The sequence below is a fragment of the Monodelphis domestica genome, chromosome 3 (assembly GCF_027887165.1).
Source record: "Monodelphis domestica isolate mMonDom1 chromosome 3, mMonDom1.pri, whole genome shotgun sequence".
NCBI classification, from domain to species: Eukaryota; Metazoa; Chordata; class Mammalia; order Didelphimorphia; family Didelphidae; genus Monodelphis; species Monodelphis domestica.
The window spans coordinates 197,378,855-197,395,950 of NC_077229.1; the positions used below are offsets into that span (position 1 = coordinate 197,378,855).

Sequence of the window (17,096 nt, forward strand, 5' to 3'; positions counted from 1 at the left end):
AAAGGAATATGAATGAATGGACAGAGGATCCTTATAAATATTTAGGATCAGAACATTTCATGCATGGAAACTGATTTATTTAAATAGTTATAAAACTGGTTATATTGATATTAAGCTTTTAAAACATCAAGAAGAAAGAAAATGAAGGGCAGCTAGATGGTTCAGTGGATAGAGAGCTAGGCCTGGTGAGGGAAGATCCTGGCTTCAAATCTGGCCTCAGACATGCCCTAGCTGTATTACCCTGGCAAGTCATTTAACTCCCAGTGTCCATCAAGGACAAAGATTGCTACAGTGGCAGCCTGGCTATTTGCAAGGACAATGAACTACAAGAAGAGACTATTTGCAAGGATACTGTACTACAATTGAGGACTAGGAAGACTGGATTATTTTAAGGACACTGAACTTTGCATTTAAATGAAAGGTTTGATTTTTTTGTACATAAAAGTTTGTAATAACATGTAATCGTAAGTGATATGTATGGTATAGGATGATAAAGGGTTGCAACGCCCACCTCAGGGGTGATTTTTGTATCTACCTCAGGGGGTACTTCAGGTAGGATTTAAATCTACCTCAAGGGGGAATATTATAATGTATATAATATGTATATAATGTACATTTTGTTTGTAGTGAATTTGAATTAATATCTTTGGGGGGGTTCCTATATAGTTAGAAATGTGTTATTCTATAACCATAAATATCTGTATGTAATGTGAGACTTGCATTTTTGCAAAATGGTTTTGCTCTTCCTTCCTTCCTTCCTTCCTTCCTTCCTTCCTTCCTTCCTTCCTTCCTTCCTTCCTTCCTTCCTTCCTTCCTTCCTTCCTTCCTTCTCTCTCTTTCTCTCTCTCTTGCTCTCTTGCAGTCTCTCTCTTTCTCTCTTGCAGTCTCTCTCTTTCTCTTTCTTTTGCTCTCTTGCAGTCTCTCTCTTTCTCTTTCTCTTGCTCTCTTGCAGTCTCTCTCTTTCTCTTTCTCTTTCTCTCTCCTTCTCTTTCCTTATTCCTTAAATCTGGCCTTATTCACTTACTAACTATATGACCCTGAGCAAGTCACTTAACCTTGTTTGCCTCAATTTCCTCATCTGTAAAATGAGCTAGAAAACGAAATGGGAAATACTCCAGTGTCTTTGCCAAGAAAACTTCAAATATTATCCCAAAGAGTTGGATGTGGCTGAAATGACTGAAGAACAACAAAAGTCTCTGTAAAATACTATCTTTTCTACTTAATTACAATATCTTTATAAGAGAAAAGAAATACATAACATGATCCCTCACCTTCACACCAAGGATTGAAGAGAATATAAGTGTCAGTTGCTGGATTCCTGCTTGTTCGGATGATGCCATAAGGCGTCCAGATGGCAACATACATGCGGAATTTCCCCACAATGCAGTTTGGGGAGGACTGGACAGACAGGCGGACAGATCGGTCTTCTTTCAAGATAATCTTTGCCCCCCACTTTCCACTTTGAAACTCTGACACAATTGGGACAGGAACATAGGTCCTTTTACTTTCCTGAGGGTATCGACCTATTAAAAAGAGAAGAAAGAAAAAATAAAGAAAATGTTAAAAGGAAAATTCAGTAAGAAGGATTTCAAACTGCTCCTCCTTTACATATCCATTGAGCTTAGCAATGGAAAGACACACAATTGAGAGGAAAAAGCAGGACCATAGAATTTTAGTTATGAGATTATCTTTACCTTAGACTGTGTTCTTAGAAGGAAAGGAAAGTAAGAATTTCAAGCCATATTCTCAGTTACAAATGTGACATACTGTCATCATAAGTGAATCAATTCTGTGTCTATGATAATCTGTTATAAGCAGATTCTCCTGTTCTTTGAGTACTTTCTTCTCTTTTCTCCTCTTTTCTTTTCCTTTCCTTTCATTTTATTTTCTTTTCTATGTTCTTTTCTTTTTTTCTTTCCTTTTCTTTTCTTAATTGCTTACTTTCTGTCTTAGAATCAATACTAAGCATCTGTTCTAAAGCAGAAGAGTAGTAAGGGGTAGGCAATAGGGGTTAAATGACTTGCCCAGGATCATAGAGCTAGGGAGTATCTGAGGCTAGATTTGAAACCAGGACCTCCCATCTCAGGGTTAGGGTTAGGGTTAGCTCTCAGTCCCTGAGCCCCCTAACTGCCCCTAAGAACTTTCTTTTTAAAAAATATACCACTATTAGGTTTATTTCTCAAAGTGTTTAAAGAAAATGTAAAAGAAGCTACATTTATAGCAGCTGACTTTGTGGTGGCTAAAAGTAGAAATTGAAGAGATGCCCATCCATTAGGGAAACAAGTTGTGGAATATGATTATGAAGGAATACTACTTTACCATAAGAAATGACAAACAGGTTACTTTTGGAAAGACCTAAATGAAATTATAAAGAATCAAGCAAGCAGAACCAAGTCAACATTATATAATTTCTTTCTCTTGGATAAACACATTTATAATTTATCATATATTTATAACAAATCATATTTATATATTATTATGTTACACATTATTCTACATATTACAAAATAAAAATAAATGGTAACTAAAACACTCTTAAATAATTTAAAATAAAAAGAACATTATATACAGCAAGAGAAATATTGTTTGAAGAATGACTTATGTATGTTAATCTCCAGAGAAGGAACTGATAAATTCAAATAAGAATGATGTAGTTTTATGTGTACATATATCATTTTGTCAAATGATGCCTTCTCTAACAAGGAAAGGGGAACAAGGGGGAAGTTAACTCGCTATTTCAATGTAACAAACAAACAAATTAATTGTTTAAAAATACAGATAAATACAGATAAATAAATATAAATATCCAGTCTTGGTCCCTTCCCTCTCAGTGGTGATTTGGTACCTGGAAAGAACTGGGTCCTGTCCCATTTCACAAAGGAGAGGACTATGAGTGTGGAATGTTTCCTATATTGTCAAACATGATTGATGTGTTGGTTGAGTTTGTTGAACTTTTTTACTCTGTTTTTTTTTAAACGAAAGCTCTCTGGATAGGGGAGGGGAAGGGTCTTATTCAGATATTAAGGTAATATAAAGATAAAATAATTAATAATATGCAGTATGGTGTGGTTGATAGAGAGCTATGGTTTAGGAGGAGCAACAGAAAGAAGTAGGGATGTTTGGTCTGCAGAAGAGAAACCTCAGTCCCATTATCTTTAAGGATCTGGAAAGCTATTGTATAGAAGAATCATAGGAAGAGGCTAAATAGAAGTTTCCATCTCCATCCTTCCCTCTGCAGTGGTTTTTAATGCCTTCTGAAGGTATTTGGGGCTTCAGAGCCATTTGCATTACCATGAACTAGTTTGTTTAGTCATTTTCAGCTGTGTCTAACTCTTTGTGACACCTTTTGAAGGGTTCTCTTGGCAAAGATGATGAGTGGCTTACCATTTCCTTTTCTGGCTCATTTTACAGATGAAGAAACTGAGACAGAGGGTTGAATAACTTGCCAGGATCACATTGCTAGAAGTGTCGGAGGCCAGATTTGAACTGAAGTCTTCCTCATTCCAAATCTGGCACTCTATTCACTATGCCACCTAGCTGCCCAGGTACTAATTATCCATTGGCATAACAACAATGACAGGGACAGATGGAAAGAGGTGGGTTTATTTTCAGCCTAACAGCCTATCTTCATTTGAAGATAATAACCATGCAGAAGAGCCCTTAGCATTCACTCTGAGGGACGGAAAAGGCAAATTTACCCTACAGAGATTGAATTTGGTACCAGAGACTTTCTGTTCAAAGATCCAAAGCTGAAAGTACAAATGCAAGGCAGAAACTATGGGGCTTTTCAGCAGCAACAACAGAGAAGTGTGGGTTAGCCAGAGGACTGAGACCTTGGTGGTCTTACCACCAAATAGTGCTTTAAAATCAACAACAGTTTTAGAGAGAGTCAATACAAAAGTAGGGCAAAGCCCCAGTGGATGGTAGCCAAGAAGACTGAACACAAGAGCAGCAGAGAAGGTTGGAGCTCAGGATGATGCTTCAGCAGATGACAGCTAGCAGTGGGCCAGTGGAGCAAGGAGTTCCTCAACCTCTGTAGGAATGGATTCAGGGGAGACACAAGAATGGAGGAAACTAGGTAGCCATGTAGATTCAGGCAGCCAGAGTATGTGGGAAAATATGGCCATATGAACAGGGTGACACAGATCAGAATGATTCTATTTCATTCTTATTCTTTTCTCTTTTTGCTTTACTTCTTGATCTTTCTGTCTCAGCTGCATACTTTGTTATTTGATTTTTTATTCATCCTGGGTTTGTGTAGACAAATATTGGATGGGTGGGTGCTCAAAGTAAACCTACCATTGAACCTCAGGTACAACACTTCCAGAATGGTGTGGAATGCCCATTACAAGGATTAAATTCTTTCTACTTAAGGACAGAACTAAGGGCAATGAGTATAAGAAATTTGCAGGAAAGAAGGTATCCAGTTTGTGGTAAGGACAACTTTATAACACTTAGAGCTATTCAAAAATGAAATGGGCCACCTAAGATGGTGGCAGGTTTTTGTTTTTGTTTTATCACCTAAGATCTCCAAGTAGACACTGGATATCATAAAGGGAATTCTTGTTCAGGTATGTGTTGGACCAGATGGTCTGAGGTCCTCTCCATCACAGACTAGAAAAACCTCAAACAAAAAAAGAAGAAAAAACCCAACAAAGTATGTACATTTCAGACTACTGTCAGCTAAGGACTTGAAAAGGCTAAGGGACAGGCATGGGATCATTTCATTTCTCTTCCAAAAAGGTAAACTGGCCTGAAACCCTGTGATCTTTTCCTAATCTCAAAAAGTTCATCTTTTATGCCTAACCTGCCTTTGTCACACCATCCTCTATATCCTTTTCTATCTTCAATGGAAGGTAAAAACAGCTAATCACTGTCTTTTTTATAGCCTTTGAACTTGGAAGCCATAATTATGAGTCCTCACGGATGCCAGTTGGAGATCTGACCCCAACTCTCAAGGAGATTTGACCCTAAACATAAAAAAACCCTACAACAAAAATTTTAACATTAAAGTGTTCCCTTTTGAATACTGGGGTCTTTTGGACCTATGGTTTAGTGTTGCAATCCAACTTGGAAAATATATTGATTTTTCTTTCTCTATTTCTTCTTTTCACCCCACTTATGAACACATTAAAAATAAATTCAAATTTGATTAGATTTAAGTGTCTGATGTAGTTTCTGGTGTGTTAGATCAGAGGATGATGAATTTCTTTGGCATTTTTAGTAGTTTATCTTTTTATATAATATTGTCCATGTAGGGAGATGTTTATTTCATAGAGATGAAACTGAGGTTTAAAGTATTTAAGGATATGAACCATCAGATTCAAATAGAAAGAAATCATGTATGCTAGCCCCATTTTCTGTTTTACCCAAAGGTTCACACTTTGGTAATGCATTTCTTAATTCTCTTCCTCTATTTTCACTTATGTTTTTGTCATTATCTCATGGGCTTTTATGTCAAGAGAGGTTCGGTGGCAAACTTCCTGCCCTGCTTATTAGTCCTATGTGTTTTTAATCCAAGGCAGTTTTTAGTTGTATCAGTTGCTATGTGAAACAGCTTCATAAATGAACTATGGGGCCTATAGTCAGGAAGTTTATTTTTGATATCTATACTTCAGGGGCGGGATGAGGGCTCTAGAGAAGAATGCTTTTAGGAAAAAGGCCAACCAAGCTACCAGTTTGAGAGTGAATGAAAAGATAGACAGAAGTACTTTGCTCTCTTAGGTCCTTTTTACATAAACATTGCCTTACAGTTTTATAGATCCAGAAAATAAATGGAATGAATTCATATTATTGAGAATATTAAGACCACTTTGGGAGACAGCTAGGTGGTTCAGTGGATTAAGAGTCAAGCCTACAGACTGGAGATCCTAGATTCAAAACTGGCCTCAGACACTTTCTGATTGTGTAAATCTGAGAAAGTCATTTAACCTCCACTGTCTAGCCCTTACCATTCTTATGCCTTTGAACTAATACATAGTACTGATTCCAAGATGGAAGATTGGAAGATAAAGGTTTATTTAAAAAAAAAAAACTCTGAAAATAGGAGTCCTATTATTTTTAGCCCCTACAGCTAATCTTGTATAGTTTTTCTTAAACATATTCCTTTATTCTCATTTTTCTATGTCATAGGTCATATTAAACAATTGGCAGGAGTTTACATCAATAATAATTTAATTAATAATTAATTAAATCATTCATTCATTACATTGTAAAAAAGCAACTAGCTTTTTACAACACTACCAATATGGCTAAGACATGGATATCTTGTATTATACATGTATTACAGGGGACAAAATATAGTGATGTGTGTGTATGTGTGTATGTGTGTGTGGGGGGGGGGCTCCTCTACACAGTATATATGAAATAACCTAAATAAGAAAAAGAAAATGATGACCATAAGTGACCTGATCCTTATCCAGAGAACAGTTTGTAGACTTACTCATTCTGGCCATCATTTGGTCAAATCTAGAAGTAATAAAGAACTTGCATGGATTCAGCCCTCTGGACAAGGTGAGAGGGAGACTCACCTTGATCCAGATTCAATATACTAAGTGCCTACATCAGGCAAGGCACTGCACTAGACAACAGAGATACCAAGAACAGTGTTTGCCTTCAAGGAATTTACATACTACTGGTGAGAGGAAGAAAGCATGGTACAATGGACAAAGCATTGGGCTCGTGGTCAGGAAGAATGAGTTCTATTTATGACTATCATTTATTACCTTGACAAAATTGTTTCATACCTTTGGATCTCAGTTTATTCATACATGAAATAAACACTCTGGTTAAATTGGGTGTGTGCGTGTATATATATATATATATATATATATGTATGTATGTATATTACGTATAGTATATATGTATATGTATGTATTTATACCCAATTTAGCCAATCCTTTTATGAGTATGTGTATAATATCACATACATTATATATTTTTAGATACACAGAGTGTGTATATATATATGTATATATATACACATACACTTGTATATACATACATACAAACATATATTTGTGGTTCCCTTTAGTATTATATAGATTTATAGAAAGTAATGGTTTTCTATAACTTAATTTTCCTCTTTTAAAGGTTTGTGGATTTTATAAATCCCATCTAGGAGTTTTAAATTTATTTTAAATTTTAAATTATGCTGATCAAAGTAGCATCACAAACATAAAAAGAAATGAAATTGAATATAGCTTGTGGATCAATGAGGAGACCAGGCTTACTAGAAGTTCATGAAGGGGGAATAGGAGAGAAATTTGAATAGATATAATCTGAATTCCAGGTGAAATATTAGCTTCTTGTGGTAGGTGATGGAGAACCACAATTGAGTATAATTGAAAATATGTTATCCTAAAAAACTACATTTTCTGGGAGCCCACTAACTTCCTGTCATTATGTACTACCTGTAGACAGGGGATAAATTCAGTGGGTGTTCTGGTTCTGCTCTTTGGCTTCCTGTCTTGAGTATGGTGGTGATAAGTGTGGGGGTTTTGAATAGGCTGATTAGCCATGGGTATGTGGTTTTATTTTGTATCCCTTTTATTCCTTTACTTCTAATGATCTTCAATAAATATCATAAATATTATATTTTAATTATTTGACATTCATTTTAATTTTTACAATTGGTGGCTGAGAAAGGAAATGACTGTTATGATTTAAGGGGAAAACAGAATGAAAGAGTAGTATGTCAGTTAGAGTGAAAGGAGAGAGACTGAAGGCAAGATAAACAAGTAGGTAGTTACTATAATAATGTAAGCATGAGGTGCTTGAAAGGGAAGCAACAAGGTACATTAGAAAGAGTACTAGAAAGGGCAGCTAAGAGGCAAAGTGGATAGACAGCCAGGACTGGAGTCTGGAAGACGTGGGTTTAAATCTGGTCTCAGATACTTCCTAACTGTGTGACCTGGGACAAGTCACTTAGCCCATTTGCCTACTCCTGCCCATCTATCTTAAGAGTTCTACTAAGACAAAAAGGAAAAGAAAGACAGACAGGAAGAAAGTAGAAACAAAGAAAGAAAGAAAGAAAAAGAGAAACAAACAAACAAAAGAAGAAAGAGACAAAGAAACAAAGAAAGGAAGGAAGAAAGAGCAAGCACTGGACTTGGTGGCAAGATCTGGATTTAAAACTACCTTTGTGACTCTGGCAAAACCAACTCACCTTTTTGGGCCTCAGTTATCTGTAAAATATCCTTATCTGTAAAATGCAGTGGTTGGATGGCATCATGACCTCTATGGTTCCTTTCAACTCAATTTATGATTCTTAGATTAGTCATATATAATGTTATAGCCAATGTTTTTGTTGTCAGCAGTAAGAATGAAAAATAAAGTGATAAATATAAAATATTATTCAGCCAGAACCACAATTTGTCATATCATGGATCCATTTTTGGTTATATCATTTGGGACTGGGGACTAGGGAGTACCCTCAGGGTTCCTGTCGGGCATCTCCATCACAATTCAGGGTCTTTCAGATAAGATGGGAGACAATCCTTTTTGAGCTCAGCTCTGTCTGACTGGGAGATGGGACAATGATCTGTTTTAGCCCATATCTTAAAGCCTGAATTGTGGCAGATGACCCAAGGAAAGCCTGTTTCACTCTGAGAGTGCTTACTTTCTATTTTTTTTTAATTCTCATCTTTTATCTTAGAATGGATATGTGTATTGTTTCTAAGTCAGAAAAGCAGTAAAGGCTAGGCAATGGGAGTTAAGTGACTTGCCCAGGGTCACACAGCTAGGAAGTGTCTGAGGTAAGATTTGAACCCAGGACCTTCTGTATCTGGACCTGCCTCTCAATTCATTGAGCCACCTAGCAGTCTCCATTTTCTATTTTTTAAAATTTAAATTGTTTGTTACATCAAAATTCCCAGGCATCTCCTCTCCCTCTGCTCCCAACACTAGAGAAGGCACCATTTGACAAAAAGTTATATTAATATATAAAACTAGGTCTTGTTTCAGTTTATCAACTTTTTTCTTTGGAGGTGGGCATATATAAGTCATTCTTCAAAAACACTGTTGTTGCTGTATACAGTGTTCTCTTGGTTCTACTTGTTTTAGTCTTCATTATTTCATGTAGGTCTTTTCATGATTTTTTAAAACAATTAATCTGCTCATCGTTTCTTATGGCACAGTAGTATTCCATCACAATCATGTGTCTCATCTTGTTAAGATATTCCCCAATTTGATGGACATTCCCTCCATTCCCAGTCTCTCCAGCATTTCCCCATTTCCCCTTCTCTCTTCATTTTCTTCTCTTAGCTTTGTGCTTGAATTGTCTTCATGTGTTGTCAGCAAATGCACATGATCAAAACCTCTTGCAAATGCCATTTTCCCTCAAGGTTCAAATGGCTTTGGAGGAATCATTACACTGTCATGGGGGGCCTGCATGGGCCATAAATAATGGCAGCATTCATTATTACCCATAAAGCTTTTATGATTCCTGGATAACAACAGAGGGATTACCTGAAACAGGCTGGCCTAAAGGTAATCTTTGATGTTCTGAGTGATTCTCTTTTATACTCTGAGGATATTAATACCTTTACTAGTCTCTCCCTTACCTTCTCCTATGCCCAAACAGGAACACTTACAAAAACAAACAGGTCACTGAGTTTTCACTCTATCTAAGATTCTAATAGCAAATATCTCCAGTTTGGGATTTAGTTTTAGGGTCACTCTCCATTTTCCTCAAATCTAAAAGATTTTTTCAGCAACTGGAGATGGTATTTTAAAATGTTTTGCTTAATTTTATAGCATGTACTTATAAAAACATTTTTTGATATTTTAAAAGTCATTTAATATTTCCCAAGACAGCTCATGGCCTAATATTGTTTTTGTTCAGTAATTTCAGTGGTCTGACTCTTTGCGACTTCATTTGAGGTTTTTCTTGGCAAAGATAATGAAGTGATTTCACATTTCTTCTCCAGCTTATTTTATAGATGAGGAAGCTGAGGCAAACAGGCTAAAGTAATAGGGTCATAGCTAGGGGGGGAAATCTGATACTAACATAGGGAATTAGAGAATGGAAATTAGGAAGATCCTTGGAAAGGATAGGTGTGTAGAGAATAGGCAAAGAGAAAAGGTCAAAACAAGTGTATCAGAAAAGAAAGAAGATTTCGGAAGTGTCGGGGGAAATGGATAAAAATACCATTTGAAGGCTGTCAGAATTGATATGCTAAAAAGTGGATGTTCATGTGGATGGTGATTGGAGAGAAACGAAATTATAAATTATGTCATTTGGCATCCAAGTGGGTAGGATGAAAAATCAAATATGGTGACAGACCACGTGGAATCAGGACTCTTTATCCTATATTTTGAGGAGTAACTGAAGAGCTATGGTGACTGGGACTGATTCAGTGATGGGAGTGAGACAGTCAATAAGGGGAAAAGAAATTACTTAACAAGACCTGAGACTCATGTGCATATCATCAACTTCTTTACCAGCTTTTCTCAGCTCTGAGTGAACCAGGTCAGTCAATCAATCAACAAACATACATTAAGTATCTAATATTTGCAGGCACTGGGCTAGATAGTGGGCATATGCCTATCCCTGCCTTCAAGGACTTTACACATTATGACTTTTCCTATAGTGGTTCTGATATATTGTGGGTTGGTGTAAGAAATTAAATGAGAATTTTTTAGGAGTTTTGTGGAAGCTACAGATGATATGTGACCAGTAGATGACACAGAAAAAGTTTATAAACTCATAAATGAATAAAATATGGATGGAGTGTTAAGTAATATTAACATATTTGATCTTTTAATGCCATAAACAATTAAAGTTAAAGAAATAAAAAGTTAAAAGTTTGTGAAAAGAATACAAAAGCCAGTAGATCATACCCAAAGGCTAGAAATGTAGGGATACATTAAAAGTTTAGTAACTCATAAATGTATATAGGGTATTGTAAACCCCTCATAAAAGAAAAAAAATCAGACTTATCTTATAGTAAGGGAAGGCCAAAAAAGTTTTACATAGGTTTTCCAAATTGCCTGGGCATTACCTCCCTAACTCCCACAATATGCAAAGGATATGTGTATTCTATGAGGGAAAGAAACATGTACAAATATCAGCAAATACAAAATATTATTGTTTGCCCTTCATTTTGAAGAGGACCGATGACATCCCATCTTGAATTATAGTTGAATTGGATATTTTTATATGCAAATACAGTGTTTGATAATAATTTTTAAACATTTTGTGATCCATGTTCTCTTCCTCCCTTCCATCCCTCCCTACTCCCCAAGAGGACAGGTAATATGACATAGGCTGTATATATGTTATTATATAATACCTATTTCCACGTTCATCATGTTGTAAAAGAAGACACATCATTCACACAAGAGAAAAAAAATGCATGAAAGAAACAAAGTGAAGAAGAGTAAGCTTTAGTCTACATTTAGTCTACTCTGAGTTCCTGCTATTGGGGTAGATAGACTTATTCATCATGAGTCCCTTGGAGTTGTCCTGGATCCTGGAAGTGCTGATAATAGTTAAGTTGGTCATTATTCTATATGGTTATTACTCTGTACAATGTTCTCTTGGTTCTACTCATTTCACTTTGCATCACTTCATAAGCTGTTTCAAGTTTTTTTCATCATCATGTTTGTCATTTCTTATGACACAATAGTTAGTATTCCATTAATATATACCACAACTTGTTAAGTCATTGCCCAATTCATGGACAACTCTTCAGTTCTTTGCCATCAGGAAAGAGCTGCTATAAATATTTTGGAACAGGTAGGTCCTTTTCCTTTATCTTTGATCTCTTTGAGATATAGACTTATCAGTGGTATTGCTAGGTCAAAAGGTAATCACAGTTTTATGACCCTTTGGTTCCAAATTGCTCTCCATAAAGGTTGGATCATTTCACAGCTCCACTAAGAGTGTATTAATGTTCCCATTTTTTCCACTCATTTATTATTTTCCTTTATTGTCATATTAGACAGTTTGATAGGTATGAGGTGGTACTACAATTGTTTTAATTAACATTTCTATAATAGTGATTTGGACATTTTTCATATGACTTAATCTGAGAATTGCCTGTTTATATCTTTTGACCATTTTTATGTTGGGGAATGCTTTGTAGTTTTCAAATTTTGACTAAGTTCTCTACATATTTGAGAAATGAGGTCTTTGTTAGAGTTACTTGCAATAATTTTTCCCCAGTTGTACCCCTTTTCTAATCTGGGTTGTATTGGTTTTGTTTGCACAGAAACTAATGTATTCAAAGTCATCTCTTTTACAACATACAGTTATCTATTTTACATGTTGTCTATATCTTGGTTGTTCATAAATTCTTCCTTTATCTATAAATCTGACAGATACACTGGTTTGTGCTCTCCTAATTTGTTTATGGAACTTATTTCCAAATCACGTATCCATTTTGAATTTATCTTGGCATATCATGCAAGATGTCGGTCTGTGCCTAGTTTCTGCCATACTGTTTTCCAGTTTTCCTAGCAATTTTTGTCGAATAATGAATTCCTCTTTCAAAAGCCCAGATCTTTGGATTTGTCAAACACTAGGTTATTATGGTCATTTACTATTTTGTCATGTGTGCCTAATCTATTCCACTGGTCCATAAGATTGTTTATTGTTCTTTCTTTCACATACTCTTCAGTCTGGCACTTTTTCTCTAGTACCAGCCTCTATCACATTTCATAACTTTTTAGGATCTTTGATCCACAGCTGAAAGGCACCTCAGGGATCATCTAGTCCAACATTTTACAGATGAGGAAACTGAGGAATCAAGTGATTTACTTAGTATCACACTGGTAGTAAGCATTAAGAGTGGAATTTGAACCCAGGTCTCCCAACGCCAGGAATAGTGCTCTTGAAAGTTTCTCTTCATATTCATTTTAAGAGGAAGGTAAAGAAAGGACAGGGAGTGATGTAAGTGTGAATAGGATCTGTACCCTCTAAAAAATGTCCTAAAACTTTGGCCTTGACAATCATGTGTAGCTGAGAATGACTGGGGGGAGAACAGGGGAGAAGTTCCAATGGGCGAGGAGACTGAAAGGGATTTGGGGATTAAGTGAGGATGCTAGAATGAGAACAGAGGAGGGAATAATATTTTTTATGAACAGAATCCCATATCCATGTACAGAGATAAAGAACCCAAGACTGAAGTTATACAAAGATCATATCAATTCCAAAGGAAGAAAAATGAACACTGAGATTTGTGAGCATATTCACATGTGTAGTACATAAAAACTAGTTATTAGTGTGTGGCTTGAAGTGTCAATAGTACCTCAGGGTCTTATCAGTTACTCCATTATGCCATGTTGAATTCTGTATATAACCTTTTCTGTGACAGCACCGTGGAGGGATCTTCGGTGACTGAGTTAGAAGCAAAGAAGCGTGCTCCTTCCTTCAGCAAAAGAACTCTCTCACTGTTAGCTGTTAGCATGCCCCCAAATGACTCAATTAACTATTCGTCTGCTGATAGAGAACAGTGCTGACATGGTGTAGCCAATGACTTGGGTGCCTCCAGATCCAATATAGTTGGATCTACCTTTATGGATGTCTTTCTATAGTAAACACTCGTCACTCCCCGATTTGTCTGCAAATGCATCCATCGGTAAATATCAATCTGAAAACCGACAGCAAATCAATCCATACACAGGCAATTAGTATAAACACATATGTTATATGTATGTAGTGCCCATCGACCTGTATCTCCGTTGAGAGATACATACATGCATGTAAAAGCAGACATGGATCTATATGTCACACACGGGCCACACAAGTGATGGCTATAAACGTATCTATTGCATGTGAATAGTGATATATATATATATATATGTACAGATGCATAAATATCTGCATCTATATCTATTGATAAGATACGTGGATCACACAAGCGATGGCTATAAACATAGCTATTGCATGTGAATAGTGTTCTATGTCCAGATAACATATTTATATGCAGGTGCATAAGTATCTGTATCTATATGATATATGGGTCAGACAAGTGATGGCTATAAACACATTTGTTGCTTGTAAATAGGGGCTATATATGTGCATCCATATATGTATGTATATATAAAATTTGTATATGTCTCATATCTATTTTTATCACATATTGGCCACATAGGCGGGGGATATAGACACATTGATTCCACGTGAATAGTATTTTAAGATATAGTTTCTTTTTCTATGTGCATATACCCATATATCACATAGATATCACAGAGATAATGGCTACAAATACATATATTACATGTGAACAGTGCCTTGATTATGTAAATGTAGACATCTATTTCTCTATACAAAGGTACTATTCACATATATTCACATATATTCACTAAACACACATAATAAGTGTGTTTAGTCATCATGTGTATGAAGTTGCTTGGAGTTAGACACATACATGCATGTAACTTATGTGTTATAAATAGTGACCAGTAGGTACATATATGTAAATGGATTGTTCATCGTTTTGTACACTCATATATCGACTTTTGTTATTTTATAACATTTTTAATTTTTTTAATGTTAAACAAAAATAAAGAACATAATTTCCCCCCAAATGGTGGTGGTTTTCCATATTCAATGTAAGGCCAGTGACTCTGCTCTCCTAAACACTTAATTATTAAGGATTCTAATTTTATTCTTTTACCATTTATATAAAGTTGATTACTTTCCCCCAGAGAATTTTTAATTAACATATACTCTCAGTTTTCTTCCTTAATTGGGTTTTACTAATAATTTTTAGAAAGCCATAAACCTTACACAAATGCTTAAAGTTCTGCAAAATTCATAGGGGTTCTGACTGCATATGCCACAGCCATCTTTCTTTTGTCTGCTGTGGTGGGCAGAGACCACATCAGTTATCTGCCTTCAGCGGGTGGAGAAGTACTTTCAAACAGAGATTCCCTCCAGCCCCCTCCTACCTCCTCTTTTTCACTGAAATCAAAGGAAGTTAGACAACTCTTCTTAGACTTTCTGATTTCCTTCTGGCTCTTTGTAGCTTATCTCTTAGTGAGAAATGAATGTTTGCTTAACAAACTGAATGGACAATTTACTTATTTATGTTGTCATCCACCAAGTAGTAGAAAGGGGTGACAGAAACTTGGGAGATTCCATTTGGATTCTCCCTCCTACTTGAGTGACCAAGCTCAAAAGTTCATTTCAGACAGTCTATAACACTGTACTGAGCACTAGCTCTGTGCAGAACCCTATATAGTCAGTTCTTAATTCTCTAATGGACTGTCTTCCGTTTTCACTTGGTTGCTTGGAATTTGTAGTGTTTTCCTTCAAAAACAATGACATAGCAGAGATAGCTAGGTGGTACAGTGCAGAGAGCATTAGTCCTGAAGACAGGAAAACCTGAGTTCAAACCCAATCTCAAGACCCTTTCTAGCTGTGTGATCCTGGATAAGTCACTTCACCTGTCTGATTTAGTTTCCTCAACTGTAAAATGGAAATAATAATAGCATCTACATTATAGGGAATGTTATGAAGATCAACTGAAGTGGTTAATGTGGTACATATTAGCTGTATGACCCTGGGCAAATCACTTAACCCTATTTGTCACAATTTTCTCATCTGTAAAGATGAGCTAGAGAAAGTAATGGCAAACCATCCAATATTTTTTGCAAAAAAAACTACAAATGTGGTCATGAAGAGTTGGACATAACTAAAAAGACTGAACAACAAAAACATAATGGAAACCTAATAAATGTTCATTCCCTTCCTTTCTCCCATATGATATGTTTGGTTCCAAGACCAGCACAGGAAAGCCACCCTCTAGCCTCTACAAAAAATAAGTACTAAGAATACTATTTTAATTATATTTAGTCACCCAAAATAACATCGCTTCAATGGGAAAATCTCCAGTCATCATCTTTGATCTTTGGAGTTTTAAAAGTATAAAAATAATATTATTAATCAGAAATTCCATTCCTTAGGTCATCAAAGGTACAAGAAAACCTAGGCTTTAGTGACTATGAGGTCAGGAGGAAAGGGCATTGCTCCATATGTAGGGTATCTTGTGGGTGTATCTCGTCACCTGCAATGAGGGTATGATGCTGCCATCAAGCACGAATTCAGCCTAGTCAAAGAAAGTTAATTCCTGGGTGTTTCCTGACTTGGATGCCTGGGAAAAGCCTGCTACTACTACTGCTGTTAATGATGATGATGATGACAACTAATTCCTGCAATCCTGACTCCCCAGTAATTGGAGAGACAAGCCAGAAATGACAACACTGCTCCCACAACAGTGTTTGAAGGACTTCATGGTTGATGTACTCTCATCTCTTGTTCCCCTTAAAACTGTGATTCAGTTACCTTCTACTAATTAGGAAATTTCCTCAGTGTGGTGCAGTGATACTCTGATACTTATTACACATGTGCCCTTAGGGTTTTCCACTGAGTCCCAACTTCTCATTATGTGGCCAAAGTATTTCAGCTTCAGTGGTTGACTTTACAGAGAGTAGTCTTTCATGATTTCTACATTCCAGTAAAAATTGATTAGTAAATAGTTCACTAACTCATTATCCCATCTCCTCCTGTCTTGAATAAATCATTTCCCAACTATGGAATGCACTTATATCCATATCACAGAATCCTTGTCTTTCTTCAAGGCTGGGGGCAGCAAGGTGGCTCAGTGGATTGAGAGTCAGAACTGGAGATAGAGATCCTGGGTTTAAATCTTACCTCACACACATCCTAGTTATGTGATCCTGGCAAATCATTTAATCCCTATTGCCTAACCCTTACCACTCTTCTGCCTTGGAACCAAAATACAGTACTGATTCTAAGATGAAGCTAAGGGTTTTAAAAATATATATTTATCACATCATATTTTGCAGTTCCCAAACTTCTGAGTTGTTAATACTCTCCTTGACATTCTTCAGTTTTCCTTGCAGTATTTATGTGTGTATGCATGTTTGTGTGCATGTGTGTATATTCCAACATATGACAATTTAACACTAGTCTGCACCCACTTTCCTTTTCTTGGTACCCTATGATCATTGGGTTTTAAAGTGGGGAAGTTTCATATTCAGCTTGACAATAATCCATTCTCTGAGACTGTATTTCAACCCCACCCTTTGATTGAATTAAGAACAAGGATTGGGGCTTATCTATC

General features: G+C 36.2%; 1 protein-coding gene and 1 long non-coding RNA gene across 3 annotated transcripts in view; one reads left to right on the forward strand and one right to left on the reverse strand.

Annotated features, from left to right (window-relative positions):
- Nucleotides 1-17,096, reverse strand: part of F13A1 (coagulation factor XIII A chain) — a 208,960-nt gene that overhangs the window by 131,973 nt on the left and 59,891 nt on the right. Inside the window, exon 5 of the mRNA XM_001367973.4 lies at nt 1,272-1,523. Within this exon, the coding sequence (XP_001368010.2) occupies nt 1,272-1,523 (252 nt within the window). The remainder of the gene's footprint in view (nt 1-1,271; nt 1,524-17,096) is intronic.
- The window catches only part of LOC103106276 (uncharacterized), an 83,518-nt gene that overhangs the window by 33,635 nt on the left and 32,787 nt on the right, over nt 1-17,096 (forward strand). The window lies entirely within an intron of this gene.